This window comes from Harmonia axyridis, chromosome 3 (assembly GCF_914767665.1).
Source record: "Harmonia axyridis chromosome 3, icHarAxyr1.1, whole genome shotgun sequence".
Lineage (NCBI taxonomy): Eukaryota > Metazoa > Arthropoda > Insecta > Coleoptera > Coccinellidae > Harmonia > Harmonia axyridis.
In genome coordinates, this window is record NC_059503.1 from 60,281,945 (window position 1) to 60,304,365 (window position 22,421).

Here is a 22,421-nt window from a genome sequence, read left to right on the forward strand (position 1 = left end):
ACTTGCATATCAAGTGTTCAGAAGTTTCTACTTCCGATCCACAGAGCCTGCAAATCTCGTCTGCTGACTTACCCATACGGTACAAATGATGTTTGTACCGACAGTGCCCCGTCAGCAGTCCCACCATCACCCGGAGCTCCGCTCGTGACAGCTTCAGGAGTTTTCTGGTGTAAGTAGGTGAAATCTTCACGAATTTCTTTGCCTGAGCAAGTCTAGGAGTGTTAGTCCAGTGGATTGTCCTACTGTTCAACTCCCATAGCTGGACCGCAGCTTTGTATTGGTCTTTTCCTATCCCACAGAAAGGCTCAGGTCCAGCAGGTCTTAGCCTAGATGCACTTTTTGCAAGCTCGTCCGCTCTCTCATTTCCTTCAACACCACAGTGCCACTGGTACCCATAGTAGAGTCACCTTGTTTCCTCTGGCCAGTTGCTTTATGGTGTTACGGCACTCCCAAGTCAGCAGAGACCCCTGACAGCACGATTCCAGGGATCTCAGCATGGCTTGGCTGTCCGTGGTGATGTAGATATGCGCCCCTTTGAGGTTCATTTTGAGACACTCCTGGGCGCATACATAAACAGCCATTATCTCGGCTTGTAGAATCGAGGGCTCACTTCCCAGGGCTTTAGAGATCCTCAGTCTAGGTCCATATATCCCAATGCCGGTGCCCTTCTCTGTTTTTGATCCATCTGTAAACCATATGGATGACTTTTTGTCTAGACGATTTATGAAACTTATTGCACTATGACGGTCATTTATAACCGTTTCAAAGGGCGTTTCAAAATCGTAGGTGGTTGGCATAATATCTGATGGTTTTGCGAGGAGGTTTGAATCTAGTTGATTCAGTATCCTCATATGTCCAACCCAGTTCCCAGGAAGGAGCTTTCCATTATGGGAAATCCTTATTGCTTCGAGCAGGCTACATTTCCTTACATGTAGGTGTAAGGGAGGCAAGTCTAGTATGACCTCCAGCGCTGCCGTAGGAGCTGTGCGCATAGCTCCTGTGACACCAATGCACGCCAGCCTTTGCATTTTCTGCAACCTGATGCGTGTGGTGACCTCCTCCATGTCCACCATGCTAGAGATGCATAGGTGACAATAGGGCGTACCACCGCTGTGTATAACCACAGTACCATTTTCGGTTTCACTCCCCATGTCTTTCCAAAGAGTCTTTTGCATGCCCACATAGCCGCCGTGGCTCTGGAAAGAGTCTTATCTATATGTTTCCCCCAGTTCAGTTTACTGTCCAGGGTAACACCTAGATATTTACACTCACTAGAGAAGTGCAGAGTCTGACCATTTAAGACCAGAGCTCTGAGGTCGAGATTCCTTCTTCTAGTGAACGGGATTATTGATGTTTTCGAGGGGTTGACAGTAAGCCCCTCTTCCCCGCACCAATTTTCAATAGTTTTGAGAGCAAGTTGCATTCGGCTACTTATTGGGCCCACATGCTTGCCTCTAACCGTCACCACTATGTCGTCGGCGTAAGCCTGGACGTTAATCCGCCTGTTGTAAGCCTCTCCAAGAGGCCATCCATGACCAAGCTCCACAGCAGAAAAGTTACCACAGGGATAACTGGCTTGTGGCGGCCAAGCGTTCATAGCGACGTCGCTTTTTGATTTGAAGACCTTAGACAAATTGATTTCTAGTTGTTTTTCACTTAAACTGGTTTAGGTACTACTATTCGTTTGCATCTTAGCACCAAAAAAAATTTGTAAAGCGAATATCCAAAGCCGTAAGAGATAACTTATTTTCTGAAGGATGAAATCTTATAGGCTCTGAGTAGTCCCTTGTACTTGTAGTTTGTAGAGTTCGCTCAGTGACACCAGGGCAGACCAGGTGAGAAAGGTAACTTAAAATAGGTGCTACTTTTCTCACTTTTAAATGGCTGATTTTTATATATATATTTTGTAGAATATTACTCTGTAGTAATGATGCTTTAATTAATGCATCTGACTATAGTTTTCCATTAGAAATATCCCATTCTTCATGATAATATAATTATATTAACCTTCATTCTGTTAATCAAGTTTTTCTCACAAAAAAAATATATAAAAATTTCTACTACAATTTCAAATATACACAGTATATATAAATTGGTTAAGGGGTGTAGGAAAACTGCAGTTGTTGCTATCTTCTTTATTTCATCAGTCGACGTTTCTATCCTTGGTTGGGATCTTCTTCAGGACTTCAACAATAAAAAACAACATACAAGTCAACATAACATAGAGGAGACATGTTAAAACGTACCGAAATGCGAAGAGCTATCAGATCTTAAGTTGCTCAAGTATAACTTGTCTATCATCTTCCATACGCTGTTAAGTGTCCCCACCATCCCATCGGTCTCTCTCCTACATATGATTCTAGTGAATTCACCTCCAGCTCATTTCGGAAGTCTTCATTCTCCACTCGGTCTATTCTTTTTATTATTCTTGTTGTGGCATTGCAGCGACATAGCCGATGGCACGCTGGACCATGCTGTTCCGTTCTCACAGCTCGTTTGCGCGCTCTCTCTCTCTCCCCGAGTATGCCTTCGTACCTCCTTCTCTGGGGAATCGTCAGTAATAGCGGGAGAGTGTGTAGTGACTCCGTCAGCGCATGCCCGAGAGATGACGTTATGGGCTTCGCGTCACACTCTTAGTCGGCCTCGGTCGGTACTCGGTTTATAAGACCACCGCATTACGGCAGAGTCACCTGTCACCCCATCACGATGGAGAGGGAAGGTGTATTAGGCAGATATCACCAGGGGCGGATACAGGGGGACGCGATCCCTCCTTCTTGAGCGATGATGCTTGTTGAGAAATGGAAAAAAGTACCTTTTGTATAACTTTCATGTGAATTCGGTGCTGTGCGTCCCCCTCCCTTGAAGAAATCCTGGATCCTCCCCTGGAGATCACTGGGTTGCCTAACCGACGATTTTACCAGTGTTCTCGGAATGATAAACCGCAATCCCCAGCGAGAGGGCGCACCTACGGAATTGGCTTGATAACTCTTCGCCAAACAACTATACTGCGCAAAAAAATTAACGCACATTCCGAAAATCTCAATTTTAATGAAAGCTAACTCTACATTGACTTTATAACTTATTTTTTATGTTCTCTCGGGAAGGTTTTGAACGAAACAAGACACATTAAATGGAAGAAAAATTCAGGATTTCACGGAATCTTATGTGAAAGAAGAGAAATAAACAATTTTCAAAATACTGGAATACTGATAAGTGATTTAATACTTGGTATTTCCACCCCTTGCGTTCATTACAGCTCGGCAAGGACGGTTCATACTCAAAATGAGTGATCTTAAAATGTTCTGATCTAATCCTTCCTAGATTTCTCTGAGTTGGATTACTAAGTCATTAAGAGTAGCTGGATGATTTTCTGAACTTCTCAGCCTTCTATTGAGGTTGTCCCAAACCTGTTCAATCGGATTGAGATCTGGCCATTCCATTCGAGAGACTTCAACCTCTTCAAGGTACTCCTGAACACGATGATGGAGTCTGGCATTATCGTCCATAAAAATGAAATTTTCACCAATGTATGGGGCAAATGGCACTACATGCTCTTCAAGAATGTTCCTTATATAGCTATCAGCATTCATAGCTCCATTATCAACGACCACTAGGTCTGTGCGAGCAGTCAAAGATATTCCACCCCATACCATAATCGATCCTCCCCCGAAACCAGTAGTATTCAGGAAATTGCACTGAGCATATCTTTCATGTGGACGTCTGTATACAAGGGAACGTCGATCACAATGGTAGAGGCAGAATCTAGACTCAACTGTGAAGAGAACTCTTTCCCAATCAGCATCTTCCCAATGGATATGCTCTCTCGCATATGCTCTCTCGCAAAATCCAAACCAGCCCTTCGATGGGCTGGGGTAAGAGCTGGGCCTCTTGCCGCCACACGAGGCCTTAAATCATATTCTCTGAGGCGATTTTTTATTGTCTGAGTGCTAATTTGCACCCCATGAGTTTGCTCAAGCTGATTTTGAAGGAGGCGAGCGGTTGCAAACCGTTGTCTCAACGAAGAAACTCTCAAGTAACGTTCTTAAATGGCAGTTGTTACCCGTGGTCTACCCTGTCCTGGTCTTCGGAGATTCATCCCTGAATCGCTGCATATAGGACACTTGTATGGGAAACTCCAAACCTTTCTGCAATTCTTGTGTATGTCCACCCTTCTTCTCGCAAAACTACCGCTTGGGCACATTCCTCTTGGGTCAAATTGCGTGTTTCGCATTGCATAGCGATCGAGTGTAGAAAATCAAACGATAGAAAAACTATTGATCACTAGAATTGATCGAGAACAACTGATTTCAGAATGGAGCCAATACATTCAAAATCTGATGATCTCATCTTTTTTCATTCCTGTTGGGAAAAAACATCTGTATTGAAGAAAAACGTTGAAAGTGGATAACATATGCATGCATAATTCTGATAAAAATAATTATCATTGAGAACACCTTCAGTTGTAGAATTAATTTGAGATTTCCATAATGTGCGTTAATTTTTTTTTGCGCAGTGTATTTACAGATAATTAATTTCAACTACTTTTATTTCTATTATTTATTTCGACTGGAACACACAGCACTGACTAGTCTACTCCCGATTCCCGACTGTATCCCTCTGCTCCATTGGTAATGGTTTATATGCCGCTGGCATCTGGCATCTCTCTCTAGAGTCTAGAAGGTACTTGATCATTCTAGCTCAACCTCGACTTATCTTGTCTGTTCTAGAGCCCTACAATGTGGCGTAGGGCTTGCGAGCTCGTAACACTGTCTCCTTCCTAGGATGTACACATCCGGTACAGAAGCTAAATCTACAGGATTCTTCGTTTATGCAGTTTTCTTGATGATAGAAATAGCTCTTGAATCTTGATCGTCTTTTCAGAGTCGCTATGCTTCCTGTTCAGATCTCCCACTTGCATGATTTTATCTCCAAGTTTCTCGTCTTTGAGAGCGTCCTCCCTCACTATCAACCAATTTTCCAAAACGGAGAGCGTTCAGGGTCTGATCGTAGATATCCTTCCGCTCCTCCCAAGTCCCTAAAAGCAGGAAAACTCGAAGCTTCAGGATTTCGATCTTGTCGGAGATGTCTTGCGACCTGAAGTGGTTTTCTTTGATGCAGTGCTCACCGGTCTCGTAGAAATTATCCCTCTCTTTGTCATCGATTTCCACCTTCAGTTCGATGTGTTTCTCAATAAATAACTGAATTTTCCAGTAGACCTTGCTATTGGTCTATATGAACTTCCCTTGTATCTTCCCTCTTGTCGTCAATGTACTCTTAAGTATCTGGAAATTCCTCTATTAGCTTTTTTCCATCCTGCTCTATGAAGTCCACCTTGTTCTTGATCATTTTTAAATCGATTTCGACAGGCTGATGTTTCTTGAGCAACTCTTGGATACTTTCCAGAAGATCCTCCCATCAAGTCTGGAACTCAGTCATCTTTCCCTGAATCTTCACTGTAGCTGCATTTGACATCTATCAGAGCGTTTCCGCTAACTAAACAAAATGGGGCCTTACCCCGCTATTCATTATACTAGCGTGAAAAGTGTAGAAGGCTTGAATAAGAAGTTCCACATGCTAAACGTCCACTCCATATACCTTTCAGAATTTGTCTTGGTCATCCGGGCCTTGATCTGTTCCTGGAGCTCGTCGCACTCCTAGAGGAACCAGGCGCGGATCCACGGGGGGGTGGGGGGTGGAACTGGGGGAACGTTCCCCCCCCCAAATGACCCAGGCACCTCTTAAATTTTGCCGTCCCTCCTAGAATTTGACATACTTAGGCTCAAATAATTACAATATCAGCAAAAATTCCACCTTCAATACATTTTGGGAAGATCCATATCTATGAACGGCAAAAAAAATGACGTCCCAAAATGGCGAAAGTGTCTGGGGTCCACATTTTGAGTATTTTGAGTATCTAAAAGTTCCCCCCCCCAAAAGTGGGGCCTGGATCCGCGCCTGAGAGGAACTCGAAATACTGGAGGGCTTTAGACAGGGAAACCTCCTTCGTAGCTATCAGCTGACGTAACTTCTTGAACTCGTGTTCTATTTGTTCCTCTCTTTTCTTGCTGTTATCTGTAACATAGTGCTCTCTTTTCATAAGATCTAGCTACATCTTTGGAATAATTTGTCGGTTGTTCCTTGGTCAGCTTTAAATTCAGCAGCTATTATCCTGCTTACTCTTCAACACTGAATGGAATACTTATCTCTATCAACCTCACTTGTTGCCATGCCTGAGCTGGCAACTTGTCATGACTTGTATTGTAACTTTTATACATACTATTGCTATCTATTGGTAGGCTGTATACTTAATAATTTTATTTGCCAATGAAGATTTCTACATATAATATGTAACATTTTTCTGGAAAAATGTTATTAACTAATTAATATTAGTTAAGAATTTATATTAACTGGCGTTTGATGTTTCTACTATTTAGAAGATAATTTAAATATCTGAAATACTAATTCAACGTATTGTTATGATAGTTAGAATTTGCACGGGTCATCAGCTGTTTTAACTCATTTACTAGTTTGTTTGTTTACAGATGGCGCAACCTGCCAACCTACCCTTGAATCGTGATTAATAACAAAGAGCTCACAAATTTCCCAGGTTCCTTAACTTTTTTTGATTAAGATGTGATTGTATTGAATCATGAATTCAGTACTGTTTCTATTGAGTTTCTTCATTTGTTCATGCTTTAGCCTGGTGCCTATTTTCAAGGGTGTGAAATACAATGAAAGTTTTACTGCTGAAGTTCAAAAAGATGTCGAGTATATTTTGCAATTTTCAGGGAAATACGTGAGTATATTACACAAATTTAAAAAGTCTTAGAAGTCTTGGAAATATTGAAATCGATCCGTTATTTTGTATTGAACATTTGGGTATACCAACAATTGTCTTTTTCAGCAAAACTATCCATTGAGGGTTACTATAGAAAATGTTACTGCTGATACCAAAAATCCACTGATGATTGTTGCAAGACAGCCAGATCAATTGCTATCATGGCAAATACCCCTACAGGTAGAGAGTGATTCAGGAATAAAACTTTACAATAAGACTAGTAGAACCTTATGTAAAGACCTCTTCACAAATGCTACAGGTTCTAATTGAATATCTAATAGAAATATCAATAATTGATGATTTATGTTGTAGAACTTTTGACAAGAATTGAAGAAAATCCAATTATAACTATTGCAAGCTCATCATTGAAAAATGTTACCTTCAGCATTAAGGTCGACTACCAAGAAGATTTTTTTGTTGAACTCTCCAAAAATTATGAATTCACTATAACTCCAAGTGAACCCAGGTAAATGACTCAATTAGTAGTGTCAGCTTACTTCACAGAATAGATACTAGGGGTATATTGTATGCTTTTCATGCCTGCATAGTATTCTGCTTGGTCACAATTATATACTTCACATAAGTGTTAGTTGTCCAATAGGCTCTTTATACTTTATTTGTTGTTACATGTTCCCCCATAGCAGCTGATCAGACTATGAACACTACTAACACTTCATTCATTCATTAGAGTATTGTTCGAGAAGCATCAGAACTCTCTTTCTATTTCAGTTATTCTCATCAAATCTTGTTTTTAGATATTTTTTCTACAATTTTTCTACTAATAACACAAATGATGAGGAGTATTCAAATTACCACACAGTAATTTTGGAAGTAGAGTCTATAGATGAAGTTTGTATGACTGTAAGCATACAAAATGCAAGTGTGAGTACCTTTCTTATAAAAGTATTTATAATAACTATTTTTATTGAAAAAACTTATCAAATGGCTATCCATCTAGGTTCTTCAACCTAATGATAAAAATTATTGGCAGTTTAAATAGAAATACTACTCTAGACATTCCTAATTTTTTCATTTTGCTGTTACTATGTATTACCGTCTTATTTTTTTTAGTGTCCTGTGCTTGATTTGAACCAAGATATAACATTTCGAGGGTTCTATGAAACAGTTAATACAAAAGGAGGAATAACAATTCCTGTAAGTAGATTTGAATATTCTTCTTATGCAGTGTATTCATATTAACTCTAAATGCAGAGATTGCATGAACTCCAGAACGCCTGAAGCTATCGCTTTGCGAACTTTTGGTTTTTTCATACAAATTTGATGGGATTTCTGTTTCTGTCAGAACTTAAAACACAATTTGATTTTTCGCAGTGCATCAGTTGAAGAATATCTTTTTCGGCTATAACTCCAGAACGCATGAAATTAACGCTTTGCGACCTTCAGGTTTTTTCATGCAAATTTATAGAACTTCTGTTTCTGTTAAGAAAATCCTATCATTACGTTTGAAATTTCGCAGTAAAATGAACAAAACAATGAACTTCTGACTTAGCGCCCCCTATCGAAAGCAGCAAAAACAAATTGATCATGACTATATTTTGTCCTCAATCAACAAGATATTATTTTTCAGACGAGATCTAATTTGCTCAAAAATGTTGAGCCAAACTGAAGTTACAGGCGTTTCAATCAGTCAGATTTCTCCCTTTCACCTACCCTTATTTGATGTCGTAAAATCGAAAGTGACAATTCAAAAAGATAGAGAATTTTTCAAGGATTACAGCGATGATATTTCATCTTCAACTTCATATGAAACATTTTCGAGTAAAATTCATTTTTCTACTCGACGGTAGCTATTACGCCCCTCAGCGGAAGAGGTATGAACTTCAAAACAATTTCCAATGTGTTTTCTCGTACACTTTAGTGGTAAAATTTTTTACCGCAAGTCTCTACGATGAGCGGATCCTGAGATATAGCAGCTTACCTCGCTTATTTGCCAACCCTGTACACAACTTAATAGGACAGTTACAGTTTTAAATCATACATTTTATTTCTGTTCTAGAAATTCAAATTCCCATTGGGATTCTATGTTGTATTCGTAGCCAAAGCAGATGATACAGACTGTACCGGAAAAGTAGGAGTTTCGGAGCCAGATCGTCTCAAGAACATTGTCTTCCGAATCGATCCTAGTATTTCATATAAGGACTATGTGAATGCTGTCATTCTGACTCTTAGCGGCATTGCGTTATTTTATTTACTTTTTGGACTTGGATTTACGTACTGCTCTTTCAGAGATTTTATTCCCAAGAATATGCAATATGCTATAGAATGTAATCCAGATTCTGTTACCACCACACCATTAGCAGCAAGTAAAGTATTCGTTAACTAGTTTAAAGAGGAATAATAATGAATGAATTTACAGGTTCAGCTGGGGACAATGTATCATTCAATGAAACTGAATATGATAATATATCAGAAGGTTCTTTGGATAAACAAAACAGATTATACAAGTCTGAATTGTATTTGTGTGATTTGGCAACAAAGGACCCAAGAGTCTTGAAAAGAAAATCTTATTTATATCTTTATAATGTGCTAACCGTAGCAGTATTTTATGGTTTGCCAGTGGTGCAACTGGTGATTACTTATCAAAGGGTAAATAAAACTCCTAAGTTTTCTCCTAAGTTTTGGAAAACTTACATTCAATTATTTTTTAGGTTCTTAATGAAACCGGAGAGCAGGATTTGTGCTATTACAACTTCCTTTGTGCCCACCCTTTGGGAGTAGTCAGTGACTTCAATCATGTCTTCTCCAATAGTGGATATGTCTTTTTAGGAATTTTATTTCTTTGGATAACATACAGAAGAGCCATTTTACATGCTGACCTTGACTTTGACAGGGTAAGACCACACTATTACGATTATAAAAATATTATTATTTGTATTATTCAGTCGTCAATTTTACCAAATATCTTTTTATCCCATAAATGCCCACAATTCTTTTTGCCTTCATTTGGGACATATAATTTGAGAGTTCCTTTATCTCTGTTTTTCTGTTTTGATAGTTTAATATTGTAATTTCTTCATTTGACAGATTTAAGTGTTATTTTTTATGTAGGATATATCATATGCTGCCAAAAAAAGGCATACACTAATGATTATACAAACATTTATTGAAACATATGGTTCTAAAGGGTGTTTTTTTTTTCGAGGTATATAACTTTAAGTTGGCATTACTGTTCAGGATGGCGATCGATTTAACAACTGTCAAGTGATTTATTCTCAGTTTGGTTTGGCTATTCATCATTAATAGACTCACGACTGAACAACGCTTGCAAATAGTGCAATTTCATTTCGAAAATAATGGTTCTGTGCGGAATACGTATCACACACTACGTCCATTTTATTTTGTTTAGCGATGAAGCGCACTTCTGGTTGAATGGCTACGTCAACAAACAAAACTGCCGCATTTGGAGTGAAGCTAATCCTCAAGTGTATGTCGAAACGCCGTTACATCTAGAAAAACTGACTGTTTGATGCGCTTTATGGGCTGGTGGAATCATTGGTCCGTACTTCTTCAAAAACGATGATGGCCAGAACGTTACTGTCAATGGTGATCGGTATAGAGCCATGATTACTAACTTTTTCATTCCTGAATTGAACAACCATGATGTCCAAGCTGTGGTTTCAAAAAGACGGCGCAACATGTCACACTGCTCGTGCCACAATCGATTTATTGAAAGACACGTTTGGTGACCGCCTAATTTTATGTGGGGCTATGTAAAGTCATTGGTCTATGCGGATAAGCCACAAACCCTTGACCATTTGGAAGACAACATTCGCCGTCTTATTGTCGATATACGGCCACAAATGTTGGAAAAAGTCATCGAAAATTGGACGTCCAGATTGGACTACATCCGAGCCAGCCGTGGCGGTCAAATGCCAGAAATAACATTTAAAATGTAATGCCACAAGATTATCTAGCGGATAAATAAAATTCATGTCAATCGAAAAATCCATCGTTGTTTTATTGCAATTTACACCCTTTACATGTGGTAAATCGTATTTCATGATAAGAACCGAAGCATAAATCTGAGTGGAGTCTGACACACAAATTTATAACATTTTCTACATCACTGTTGAGTATCATTTTCATCGATTAAGTGATTTTTTCCATCTAATCGATTTTCGTCAAGAATTTTAGACAATTTTTGGTTTGGGTCCAGTGGAAAGTCGTTTTGTTTGGGAAGATAGTATGGATAGAACATTTATTCCTGTGAATGACATCGCCTCGTTCGCTAAACATCTTTGATACAAATACCACATGTTTACTACACCATTCAAGCAAAATTAAAAAAAAGCATATTTTCATCAACAAAACCTCTACATTTTTATATCAAACTATGTATACAGCAAAAACAACATGTTATAGTAACATATTACTACGCCAAGGAGTAACAAATAACAAAAGCTCCTAACACCTAGACTGCTTTTCATGAAATTCTACGTTTATGGTTTCAGCAATTCGGAATTCCTCAACACTATGGACTGTTTTATTCCATGGGGGTAGCTTTGATTATGGAGGGTGTTTTATCAGGAAGCTATCACATATGCCCTAATCATTCTAATTTTCAATTTGGTATGTTTTTAATAATTATTTGTTCATTTTTATGATATAATCAATAAGTATACTGAATATTTCGAGCAAAAGCATAATGAAGACCAGAACTCCTGAAATTTGTTCCTGAATTCAATCCATATTTTTCAGATTCCAGTTTTATGTATGTAATGGCTGTTCTTTGTATGGTTAAATTATACCAAAACAGACATCCTGACATTAATGCCACTGCATATACAACATTTGGGGTTTTAGCGTTAGCAATCTTGCTTGGTAAATAATTTGTACCGAAATTTTTCATAATTGATTGCCTCGTTTTTTTTATAGGAATGCTTGGTATATTGGAAGGTAATATATACTTCTGGATTTTTTTCACTGTTCTCTATTTATCAACATGTCTTTATTTGAGTCTTCAAATATATTACATGGGTTGCTGGAAATGCGGTAAGAAAAAATGTTCATACTGCTTGAAATACTTTTCATATTCACTATATTTAAGATACTGGTGCACCACGTAGAGTTTATATGGCTATGGTCAGAGATTTTCAAAGAGGGCCATTATACGTAATAAAACCAGTACATACAGGTAATAAATCTTCATTATTGTATTATAGGTAATCTATATGATGTAATTTTTTTTCAGCAAGATTGGTTCTCCTTATAATTGGAAATGTATGCAATTGGTCATTAGCATTCTGGGGACTTTATGATCATCAGAAAGATTTTGCCTTATTTCTGTTAGCAGTTTTCATGTCAAACACATTACTTTATTTCTTCTTTTATATTATCATGAAGGTAACATTTAAGATTTTCTTATAGCGAAATTATTTCTTTATTGATTTTTTTTTAGCTTATACATAGAGAAAAACTGAAGTCCCTGACTTGGTTCTTTCTTTTCTGTTCTATTACATGTGCTTTATCTGCTATGTACTTCTTCTTACATAAAAGTATTTCTTGGGCTGTGAGTACCTTAATAAAAAGGGTTTATTCCAGTATTTTTCATATTGATCTGTTTCAGACCACACCTGCAGAATCTAGGCAGTTTAATCAAGAGTGTAAGCTATTGAGATTTTACGACTTTCATGATATATGGCACTTTTTGAGTGCTATTGGAATGTTCTTCACATTCATGGTACTCCTTACACTTGATGATGACCTCTCTCATAAGGATAGGTCTCAGATTCCTGTCTTCTGAAGTCTTATACCATCATAATGTGATATTTTCATGATTTAGAACGAAGTTATCATTATCAAATATGAGCTTTAGATGTTTGATTTTGAGATTTGTGCTTTGTACATATGATATTATTCATTTTAAGTTTTTTAACATTTACTTTATAAGATCTAAAAATATACCAAAAGCAGTACGACTTTCTGAAAATGCTAGATGTTATTTACAGATTGAAAATTTTTCGAACTAAATGTAAAGATTATGATATATTCATAATCTTAGCATAGGTGCTTTTTATTTTCGTGATTTGCAGTGTTAATGTAACAATAAAAATTTGATAAAATATACATACACAGGTGAATTTATTTCTTGTATGTATGCAGCGAGGGGTCATATGTTGTATAGTATATCCAAAGTCACTTGGAGGAAGGCAGAATATTTGAATTACAGAAGGGTTTTCCAAGTTTCCAGAAATTTCTTTGGAGCCAGCGAATTTTTTGCCTAAAAACACTTTCAAATGAACTCAATTATTTAGCGGAGCATGGTATCCACTTGAAAGACACATCTGGCCAAGCACTTTTATGGACCAGTTCAAGTGACTTTGGATGTACTATACAACCAAATTCCTTTTTCATAAATAATTCATCCAATTCCATCTGACTAAAAATTCGTTTCAATTCACTGGAATTCCATACATTTTACTATTCCATGATAACAATTTACTGATTTAATTGCTTATCTTAATCAATATTTCATAAACCCAACTTACTTAATGCCTGGTCCATAAATTTCCAAATTTGGATTATTTATACATGGAACACCAATAGAAAAATGTGTCGCTTTTTCTACCTCAAGGTGTTGTGAAAATGATTACTTTTTAGCCAAAACACATATTTAAATATGCAGATTGAGTGAATTAGTTGATGAAGTTTGAAACCAAAGTTTGTGCGTAAGAAAAAAGGGCTGAAATTTGAATTTTACATTATGGATGACGTTAGCAATGTAGAGTTTGAGAAATGTAGCTACATCCCTGAATCTGTATTCGACCTAGCTTTTCCAATCAAATCCTCAGAATTAAATTTAATTTTTCTAGCTTTCTGCAATTATTATTAAAGAGTATTTATTCTCCTTTTAATAATTGTTTAAACTTTTCGATAATTCCATTTCTTTTCTACCTAACAAGCACAATTATTGTTTTGAGATACAATTGAACTTCTTTGCCATACGCATTTTAATTATCAATTTTATTTCATCTGTTCCAAATAGTATTAATGTCAGAAATCAGGGTGCAACACCCACAGCACCTCCTGTGATACTGAAAGATATTCTACAATAGCCCCAGCAAAAGAACCAACAGCTGCAACAAGATAGGCATTGAAAAAAAAGGAACACATGCTTTAATTTATTTATTTGACAACATTAATATGGTACTTTGAGCAATAATTTAATATGTGTAATTCTGTGCTTAAAATTTATATGAAATGTTATATCAATATTGTTTTCATCAATTCACTAGAAGGTAGAGATATTATTGTGCTTGTTGTTTTAATGAAATATTTGAGCAAGTGTGAAATTACTAAGAGGAATATTATTGGGAAATTTTCATTAAAATTATCGAAAAAACAGCTACCATCTCTTCAATCATAAAAGTTCTAACGAAGTAATTTTTTTCAATGAAAAACATTGACTTATAGGATACACTCAATATAATAAGGTATATTTCCTACAAATATAACAGCTTCTCAAAATATATTGACATCCAGATTTTTAATCGAACATATTTGAAATATTCTCAAAAAGTGCAACAGGAAAACCAATCAATTTTAAATAATTTACTTTTTAACAGTTGACTAATGCTTGCCACAGAATGGCGTTTCACTTTTGAAATCTTACCAATAAATTTCAGATGTTGTCATCTGGGTATCAAGTATCAACGATGTATATAAATAATGACTTTTTAACTTTTCATGAGCATAAAACAGATTAATTCATAATACATGCATTAACAAGCAAATCAACTAAAAAATGTCATGAAAAAGATTTTATATTAATAAAATATTTGAAAAGGAAAAAATGAAATTGGATTGTTTGGTCCCTAATACCTAAAAGGTTGCAGATTACTAATGATGGAAAGGTCATCTAATAACGAAGGTAATGTAAAAGATGGGATTTCAAAATTTCCTTTTTGTATTAATTTCTCTTCATGTTAACCATCATCATACCCTGTCTTTTCAAGTTTTAGAAGTTGCTTGATAGTCCAACCAAAAAATTCACCTTTTAATAGAAATTCAGTTTCTACTTAATAATTTTCTACTGTTATTTTAATATTTGAAAAATATCACCTGTATCTATAAAGACAGGTAATACACATCTAATAATTGACTTCACTTTTCACTAGAACATGCGTAGATATGGATGTACATAGTTGACATATGTTTTATAGATTACCACTAAGATGTATAAAAATACCGGTGTGCCTCTAACTCAAATAAAACTGGTGACTTGAAAGTATCAGCCTTCTAGGATTCTAAATAGTTTTCCAATGATTTCTCTATCATTTTTTATGTTGCTCACATCAAATTTCTTTAATTAAATAGGATCACTTTCGAAAAGGAACTACCGCAATCCTGATTTCAAGTCACCAGAATTATCCTAAACAAAATCTAAGCAGTGGACATACTAGTATTTTTAGACATCTTTGTTACCACATTGAATCTAAACAATTGGCATAAGATATGTTATCATGCACAACACTGATATATGCATTTAAGCCTAAAAGAAAATGTTCTGAAAATAACACTAAAATATTTTCAAAACACCATTTAAAAATCTTGAGCAAATTGAACTTCAATTTACTTATGCATTTCTTGAAGTATATTCAGAAATGAAACAAACAGATAATAGTGACTTCTACTTTTACTAATGGGCAATGAACCGATATTGAAGTGCATCTTGCAACAGTTGAACAAATCAAATAGAAGCTTCAACGAAAGCAAATAATCAATGATAATCAAGGAATTGAAGTAATATTTTCAACATTACAAAATTTCATCATCACTTCATCAAATCACTAGATATTCAATACTTGATTATATGCTTTGAATGTATCCACATGATGTTACATAATCATTTTGAGTGGATATCAGCTTTTAAGATCTAGTCAATATTTTCAAAGCCGATATACTCTTGCCTGGTATGACTGGAAGAAATAGATTGAGACCTGGACAATGCTCTGCTGCCGATATTGCCTGTGATAACTTTTTCTTTCAGTGTGTTGAACTTCGATTGCATCATGCGAAGCTGAATCTGAAGTGAAGAGCTTAGTTGCTTCTGGAGATCCTGTACTTCCATCAATTCTTTACGAAGGGACTGATAATTTTCTTTGACTTCATTTACAGATTTCAGAAGGTTATTGACTTCAACTGTCTCACCTTCTTCAGATAAAATATCACTTTTTATGTTACTTACTCGTTCCGCAAGTACATCCATCTTCTCATCAGTTTTTTTCATCTAAAATTTGCATGTAGGCGCCAAAAAAATGAAAATTGTTTTACTTACCCTTTCGGCTATATTTTCCATTGATCTTTCAAGAGAGTCGTCTGGATCTTTGTTCATATTTGCTGTGAAATGATGCATTGTCTTTATAAGACCAATATATAATTACGAAATCAAGTCATTGGGATAAATTGAAATCAATCAGACATCAACTCAAATAATGAAAAACCGATCGAAGATGACCTTTAGAATAACAAGTTTCCTTTCTGTCATACTTCGCCTGTCATCACCCGACTCCCATAATCGAAGTGTATAAATACAAAAAGCACTGACGTGAAGTCTGGATTGTCAGAGGCTTTTGAGAGCATGCTGTTTTTGAGCGCACGTCATACGCCAACGCGCGCTAAAAAGCTCCTGACTTCATGTTAGTCCACTTTCTTCATTTCTTATATTTTGTTTCAATTTTCTATGGTTCTGACACGAAATTATGCAAAAAGCTCAAAATTTTTATTTTTCTGCACATCAGCTCGTTGTCTAATGAAGGGATCTCAGAATTCTTTTTGAGCTATAAAAAATTAATGGCACATCATTTTTGGGTTTGATTTTTCAAAGAATTAATTTGGTGAAAACAGGAACAGATACAGGGGGGCGCAGGCCCCCCCGACTTCTGTATAACTTTCATGTGCGGTACTGTAGCCTCGCTCAGCCTGAGGAACAGGGCGCAAGTGCTGGCCCCATGGCGGAGGAAATGCTGCTGAAGAGCAGCGATGAAGAGGTCGTAGCTGACCTCGAAAAGCTGGCGGTTAGGAGACCTAGACTCTACGGGGTTACCAGAAAGAGGATGAAGTTCCTCATAAAGAAAGGGATGGCAACTGCATATGAGGCCAGGCTGGCTTGGGCTGACATGCTCTGACAAAGCCACTGTGGAGTGGCTCAAAAGCATAAAGCCGAAACTCAAACCCTAGGAGGGAGCTCACCTGACGATAGCCGAAAAGGCAGAACTGCCTCACCCGGAGATCCTGGTCGGCTATCTCCCCTACAGTGTAGATCTCTCCACCGAGGAAATTTTCAAGGTGGTTGAGATTCAGAATGCAAGGCTCAAAACCTCCAGCTGGAGAGTCCTTCGAAGGGGACCATCAGGACCCATGTTCGAGATTGTTATCTCGGCTGATAGAGCATCGGTCGAGAGACTCAGAGCGAAAAATTTGCGAATAAACTACTTATTCGGCCAAACAAATCTTCGCCTTAAGGGACCAAAGACAACGGCCGAGAGGAGAGAGGCATTTCAGGCCTCAACCTCTGGTCCGGCGCCGAAAAGGCCCAAAGGGGAGGTAAAGGAGAAGGTGGCGAAGCCTCCAGGCAATGAAGAGGCCACAAAATCGATAAGGGGGGGTCCGACGGAGAAAAACCTGCGGTTTCTCCCGAAGAGCCTAGCGGAGATCCAACCTCATAAGGGGCAGATGTCTGATATGCCTTCAGATAAACCTCCAGCACTCGAAGGCAACCTCTAGTGCCTTATGCTGGAGAACATCTAGCAGGCATGTTGATATAGGGCTGATACAAGAGCCCTGGATCCATGGAGGCCAAGTAAGAGGCCTACCAAACAAAGTATATCAGACGATATACTGTGATAAGTCAGTGAGTCCAAGAGCCCTAATAATACTAAGAAGGGGACTAACCTGTCTTCCACATACAGAGTTCCTGACAAGGGATCTTGCTGCGGCATTGGTTGAGGTGCGAACTGAGAGCATCAAGAGGCAACTGGTTATCGCCTCAGGATATTTTCCAGGAGACACCATCAGCCCACCACCGGAGGAACTACAACGCCTTATCGAATGGTGCCGCACACCACAAAGTATGGGGCAGCACAGATATAAATCATAGAGGTGAGGATTTGCTTGATTTTCTATTTTCTACTAACATAGAGATAGTGAATGTGGGTAATAGTCCAACCTTCATGAATGCGATCAGAAGGGAAGTTACACTGGCGACACCTTTTATTGCGGGGATGGTCAAGAACTGGAGGGCCTCAGAGGAACCATCCATGTCAGACCATATGGCAATTGAATTCAACGTTGAAGCAACTGCTTCAGCTGATGTTGAGTGCAGGATACCCAGGAAGACAGACTGGGAACTTTACATAGCCCACCTAAGTTCTGATCTGAAGGGCCTGAAATACAACAGCAGCTCCAATGAGGATCTGGAGAACGCCTTTGCTCACTTCACATCATGTCTGAAGAGGGCATTTGAGAACAGTTGTCCACTCAGGAAGAAAACGATCTCCAGAGACGCCCCCTGGTGGAAAAATCATCTTGAAAACCTCAAGAAAACTGCTAGGAAAGCCTTCAATAAGGCTAAGCGAAAAGGCAGCTGGAATACCTACAGACGGGCACTGACCAACTACAACAAAGAGGTCATGAAAGGCAAAAGACAGTCCTGGAGAAGCTGGAGAATAGATAAAATAGCCCCAGCAGCTAGAATTTACGAACGATCCTCAAGAGAGCCTAAGAGCTCTATTAGAGACTACAGGCAGATTACCAGTGAAGAAGGGGCTCCCGCTGGGGAAGTATACAACCCCACCAGGTGGGATTCTCAGAAAGCTGGTAGACTATTCACACCAGAAAGAATTGAATGGGCGATGAAGAGCTCTCAGCCCTTCAAATCAGCAGGCATGGATGGTATTTTTCCAGCCATGCTTCAGAAAGGTGTTGAAGTTCTTATAGCCCCGATAACTGAGCTCTTTAAGGCTAGCTTTACAAGGGGCTATATCCCGAAATCATGGAGTGAGGCGAGGGTAGTATTCATACCCAAAGAGGGTCGAAAAGGCTCCCCGGAGCTTAATCCTATCGACCCATATGCCTCACCTCTTTTCTCCTGAAGACCATGGAGAAAATAATGGATAATAATATAAGGGGAAGATTAAAGCTCTACAGCAAATAGTTTGCTTATAGGGCGGGCAGATCTACTGTAGACGCCCTTCATCATTTTCTCAGAGAGGTGGAAGGCACCCTCAACGCAAAGGAGATTCTGCTTGCAATGTTTGGTGATATCGGAGAGACCTTTGACAATACCCTACATACCTCCATATGCAATGCAGCCAAAAGGAAAGGTATAGAACCCTCCACTGTTAAGTGGATATCAGCTATGTTGAAAGGACGAACCGTTACAGCCTATCTGGGAGAAACCGAAGTGACCGTGCTGACCTGCAGGGGATGCCCTCAGGGAGGGGTTCTATCACCCTTGCTGTGGAGCTTGGTCATGGATGGCCTATTGGAGAGGCTTACAGCAGGTGACTTTAACGTCCAGGCTTACACCGACGACATAGTGGTGACTGTTAGAGGCAAGCATGGGGGCCCACTAAGTAGCCAAAGGTAACTTGCTCTCAGAATTATTGAAAATTGGTGCAGGGAAGAGTGGCTTACTGTCAACCCCTCGAAAACATCAATAATTCCGTTCACTAGAAGAAGGAATCTCGACCTCAGAGCTCTGGTCTTAAATGGTCAGACTCTGCACTTACTAGTGAGTGTAAATCTCTAGGTGTTATCCTGGACAGTAAACTGAACTGGGGGAAACATATAGATAAGACTCTTTCCAGAGCCACGGCGGCTATGTGGGCATGCAAAAGACTCTTTGAAAAGACAAGGGGAGTGAAACCAAAAATGGTACTGTGGTTATACACAGCGGTGATACGCCCTATTGTCACCTATGCATCTCTAGCATGGTGGACAAAAACCGAGGAGATCACCACACGCATCAGGTTGCAGAAACTGCAAAGGCTGGCGTGTATTGGTGTCACAGGAGCTATGCGTACAGCTCCCACGGCAGCGCTGGAGGTCATACTAGACTTGCCTCCCTTACACCTACATGTGAGGAAATGTAGCCTGCTCGAAGCAATAAGAATTTCCCTTAACCCTTTCGCTACGGCTTAAATTACAGAAATAGTGATCTAAAATTACTATTGGGTCAAATATGTCCCACTAGTTTTTCAAAAATTCCTATTGGTCACTGAATGCATTATAAATAAGCATCCGCGCTGTCCTGGAATAGACAATGAAGATAGCCATACTTGGCATCACACTGAGATGGAGGAGTATGTAATGGACAAATCACTTAGATATTTGAACACTTACTCAAATTAAAAAAGCAGAATTTTATGTTGAAATTTTTTTTTTTATTCTTGGTGGTAGTAAGGAATTGGTTCTCATATTTGATGATGTGAGAATTTAAATAGTACCTAAATTTGAGATCTTGTTGAACTCCAAACAAATTAAAAGACCAGTTCACCATCCCAATTCAAAAAATTATTTATTTTTTCAATTCAGTAATTGGTGGACTGAAAAATAATATTTTCCAAAATGCGATGGAATAACCTAATGTTATATATATATTCAAAAAATATTTTCAAATGAGGTTATTTTATTCAAAAATATAAAATCACAATATATGTATATGGTACTAATATAAATATTTTTGTATATGAAAGCATGGATGATACATATAATTATAAACTTAAAAATAGGCAAGTAAGTACAATATTATGATATGGTATGTCTAATAAGGCCACCTATTATATAAATATTATCACATAGATATAAAATATAGAATCTTATGCTACAGCAGAGTTCCATTTTTCTTTGTGTCCTTCAAAACCAAAGGCAGAATCGTAGTTTCCTTTTGTAATAAACAATCTCTTGAAATGTGGAGTACAATACAGCCTACCTTGGTTGTAGGTGTAAGAATCCATTCTGAAAAATCACCTTAATTACATTACCTATTTTTTTTAGTTATATCAGATAATAATAAAATTAATTATCAATAATTGAGTTAATCAATTAACTCAATGTGATACTATACCTCAAGATAGTGTTGCACTCCTTGCATTTGAAGCAAGATTTATGAAAGAGTTGACCATGCACAGAAATCTTTTCCAGGGGATAAACCCTCTTCTCACAACCTTCACAGAATTCCATGATGTTGGATATTTCCTTTCAGAGAGGACAAATATTATTGTATTGTTTGAAATTCAATAATGAAATATTAAAAGCTTAATTGAAAGATTGAGTGAAGTTTTATTTTGGATAAAAAACAATGAGAACAAACCTCTTCAAATATAAAATGAAAATAAATATATAGACTGACTTGCCTGAAAAAGTTATGTTACAGAATTTTGGTATTCTCAATAATGTGTTATATAAAATATTAATGTTTGAATTTCAACCTTAGGGAATCCTTTTATACAACCATAATCCACATTTCTTTGATAGCTGATGAAAAAGAATTTTTTTATTGGGTTTTTTTTGCTACATTTTTGTTGTTTCTAATGAAAACCTTTCTGTGCATGCGTACAGTTTTATTGCACTCTTCAAATAAATTGTAGAATTGGCACAATAACTTATATCATATTATATAATATTGTCCTAAAAATTATTTCATAAATATAAATTCTAATTAAAGAAGACAACGGTCAGTAAAACTCTTACGAATTCAAAAATATCCTAAAAATTGACATATATAAAAATTGTAAGAACATTATATTCGAAAAAAGATAGATGTAAACATTAATACATTTAAAATTGACTCTAATATAATATAACAAATTCTTTTGAAAAATAACAGTTAGATAACACATACTTCTGTTGGGGTAAGAACATAAAACATTACAAATTCACATTGAAAATATCGACATTCAATATTTTGAAGTGTTTGTTAGTCAAAAAATGATTTGGTGCCAAAGATGGTTTGAATCTTAAATTTGTTGATGATTCATGGGTAGATTGGAGTCCATAAAAAATTTACTAATTTTTTCACTGTGGACAAAAAATCAGTTTAAGTTTTCCTTAATAAACTTAGTGCCCAACATTCATTGCCAAATTGAAGTTATCCATGCAAATTCTGTTAAGTAATTAATGAATTAGTATACGCAACAAAACAACAAAAACGCAGGAAAAATACCAAACAAAATAATAAATTAAAAATGCAATATAGCAAAGGAATAGTCCCTTGTTATTTATAGAAATAACAAAACATCATAATATAATAAGGGTGATGTCTAATATTATGAGCATCCCTCTGTATTCCCAGAAAACCGTTAAGATATTATGTTTATACTGCAATCGCTTTTTTATTGGAAAGAATTATGAAATTTCCCATACAATCAAAGAACAGCTTTGTGCTAGTTATTCGAATTATGTTACTCTATAAAAACAAAAGGACCTTGAAACAGTTTATTAGATAATGGAAGTACATTTCACAATTTTCAGTTGGAAATAATATTTTGAAGATTTTGAAAAATTTCCGTCATTCTTTTAACTGAATAATTTACTTCCTCATCTTTCAACTGAAAGAGAT

The 22,421-nt window shown here is 37.2% G+C and overlaps 3 protein-coding genes across 34 annotated transcripts in view; 1 reads left to right on the forward strand and 2 right to left on the reverse strand.

Moving 5' to 3' along the window:
• Positions 1 to 6,540: 6,540 nt before the first annotated feature.
• LOC123675612 (SID1 transmembrane family member 1-like) lies at positions 6,541 to 12,925 on the forward strand. The gene is made up of 15 exons (XM_045611012.1): positions 6,541 to 6,796; positions 6,905 to 7,097; positions 7,151 to 7,304; positions 7,594 to 7,720; positions 7,910 to 7,993; positions 8,856 to 9,162; positions 9,216 to 9,445; positions 9,508 to 9,690; positions 11,311 to 11,428; positions 11,558 to 11,680; positions 11,735 to 11,851; positions 11,907 to 11,993; positions 12,051 to 12,202; positions 12,258 to 12,368; positions 12,426 to 12,925. The coding sequence occupies exons 1-15, from the start codon at positions 6,650 to 6,652 to the stop codon at positions 12,600 to 12,602; spliced, it is 2,310 nt and encodes a 769-aa protein (XP_045466968.1). The 5' UTR covers positions 6,541 to 6,649; the 3' UTR covers positions 12,603 to 12,925.
• A 1,044-nt stretch (positions 12,926 to 13,969) lies between these two features.
• On the reverse strand, positions 13,970 to 16,386 carry LOC123675613. Its single transcript, XM_045611013.1, has 2 exons — positions 16,137 to 16,386; positions 13,970 to 16,088 (listed from the first exon to the last, which is right to left on the reverse strand). The coding sequence occupies exons 1-2, from the start codon at positions 16,212 to 16,214 to the stop codon at positions 15,735 to 15,737; spliced, it is 432 nt and encodes a 143-aa protein (XP_045466969.1). The 5' UTR covers positions 16,215 to 16,386; the 3' UTR covers positions 13,970 to 15,734.
• Positions 16,387 to 20,471: 4,085 nt separating this feature from the next.
• The window catches only part of LOC123675614 (F-actin-monooxygenase MICAL3), a 116,410-nt gene continuing 114,460 nt past the window's right edge, over positions 20,472 to 22,421 (reverse strand). For 26 of the 32 annotated variants that reach the window (XM_045611024.1, XM_045611017.1, XM_045611042.1 and 23 more), the window contains 2 exons: positions 20,928 to 21,058; positions 20,472 to 20,818 (listed from right to left, as the gene is read on the reverse strand). In XM_045611024.1, the coding sequence (XP_045466980.1) occupies positions 20,680 to 20,818; positions 20,928 to 21,058 (270 nt within the window). In that variant the 3' untranslated portion in view covers positions 20,472 to 20,679. Of the gene's footprint in view, positions 20,819 to 20,927; positions 21,059 to 21,122; positions 21,881 to 22,283; positions 22,411 to 22,421 lie in introns of those variants that run through there. The other 6 variants (XM_045611047.1, XM_045611041.1, XM_045611039.1 and 3 more) reach the window with 2 other exon arrangements.

Bases quoted from the DNA above. Each gene is read 5' to 3' on its own strand.
- LOC123675612 (XM_045611012.1), top strand. From the start codon at position 6,650: ATGAATTCAGTACTGTTTCTATTGAGTTTCTTCATTTGTTCATGCTTT. The intron at 7,721-7,909 runs GTGAGTACCTTT...TATTTTTTTTAG, and splicing joins TAAGCATACAAAATGCAAGT to TGTCCTGTGCTTGATTTGAA. The intron at 9,691-11,310 runs GTAAGACCACAC...TTATGGTTTCAG, and splicing joins CTGACCTTGACTTTGACAGG to CAATTCGGAATTCCTCAACA.
- LOC123675613 (XM_045611013.1), bottom strand. From the start codon at position 16,214: ATGCATCATTTCACAGCAAATATGAACAAAGATCCAGACGACTCTCTT. The intron at 16,089-16,136 runs GTAAGTAAAACA...TGCAAATTTTAG, and splicing joins TGGAAAATATAGCCGAAAGG to ATGAAAAAAACTGATGAGAA.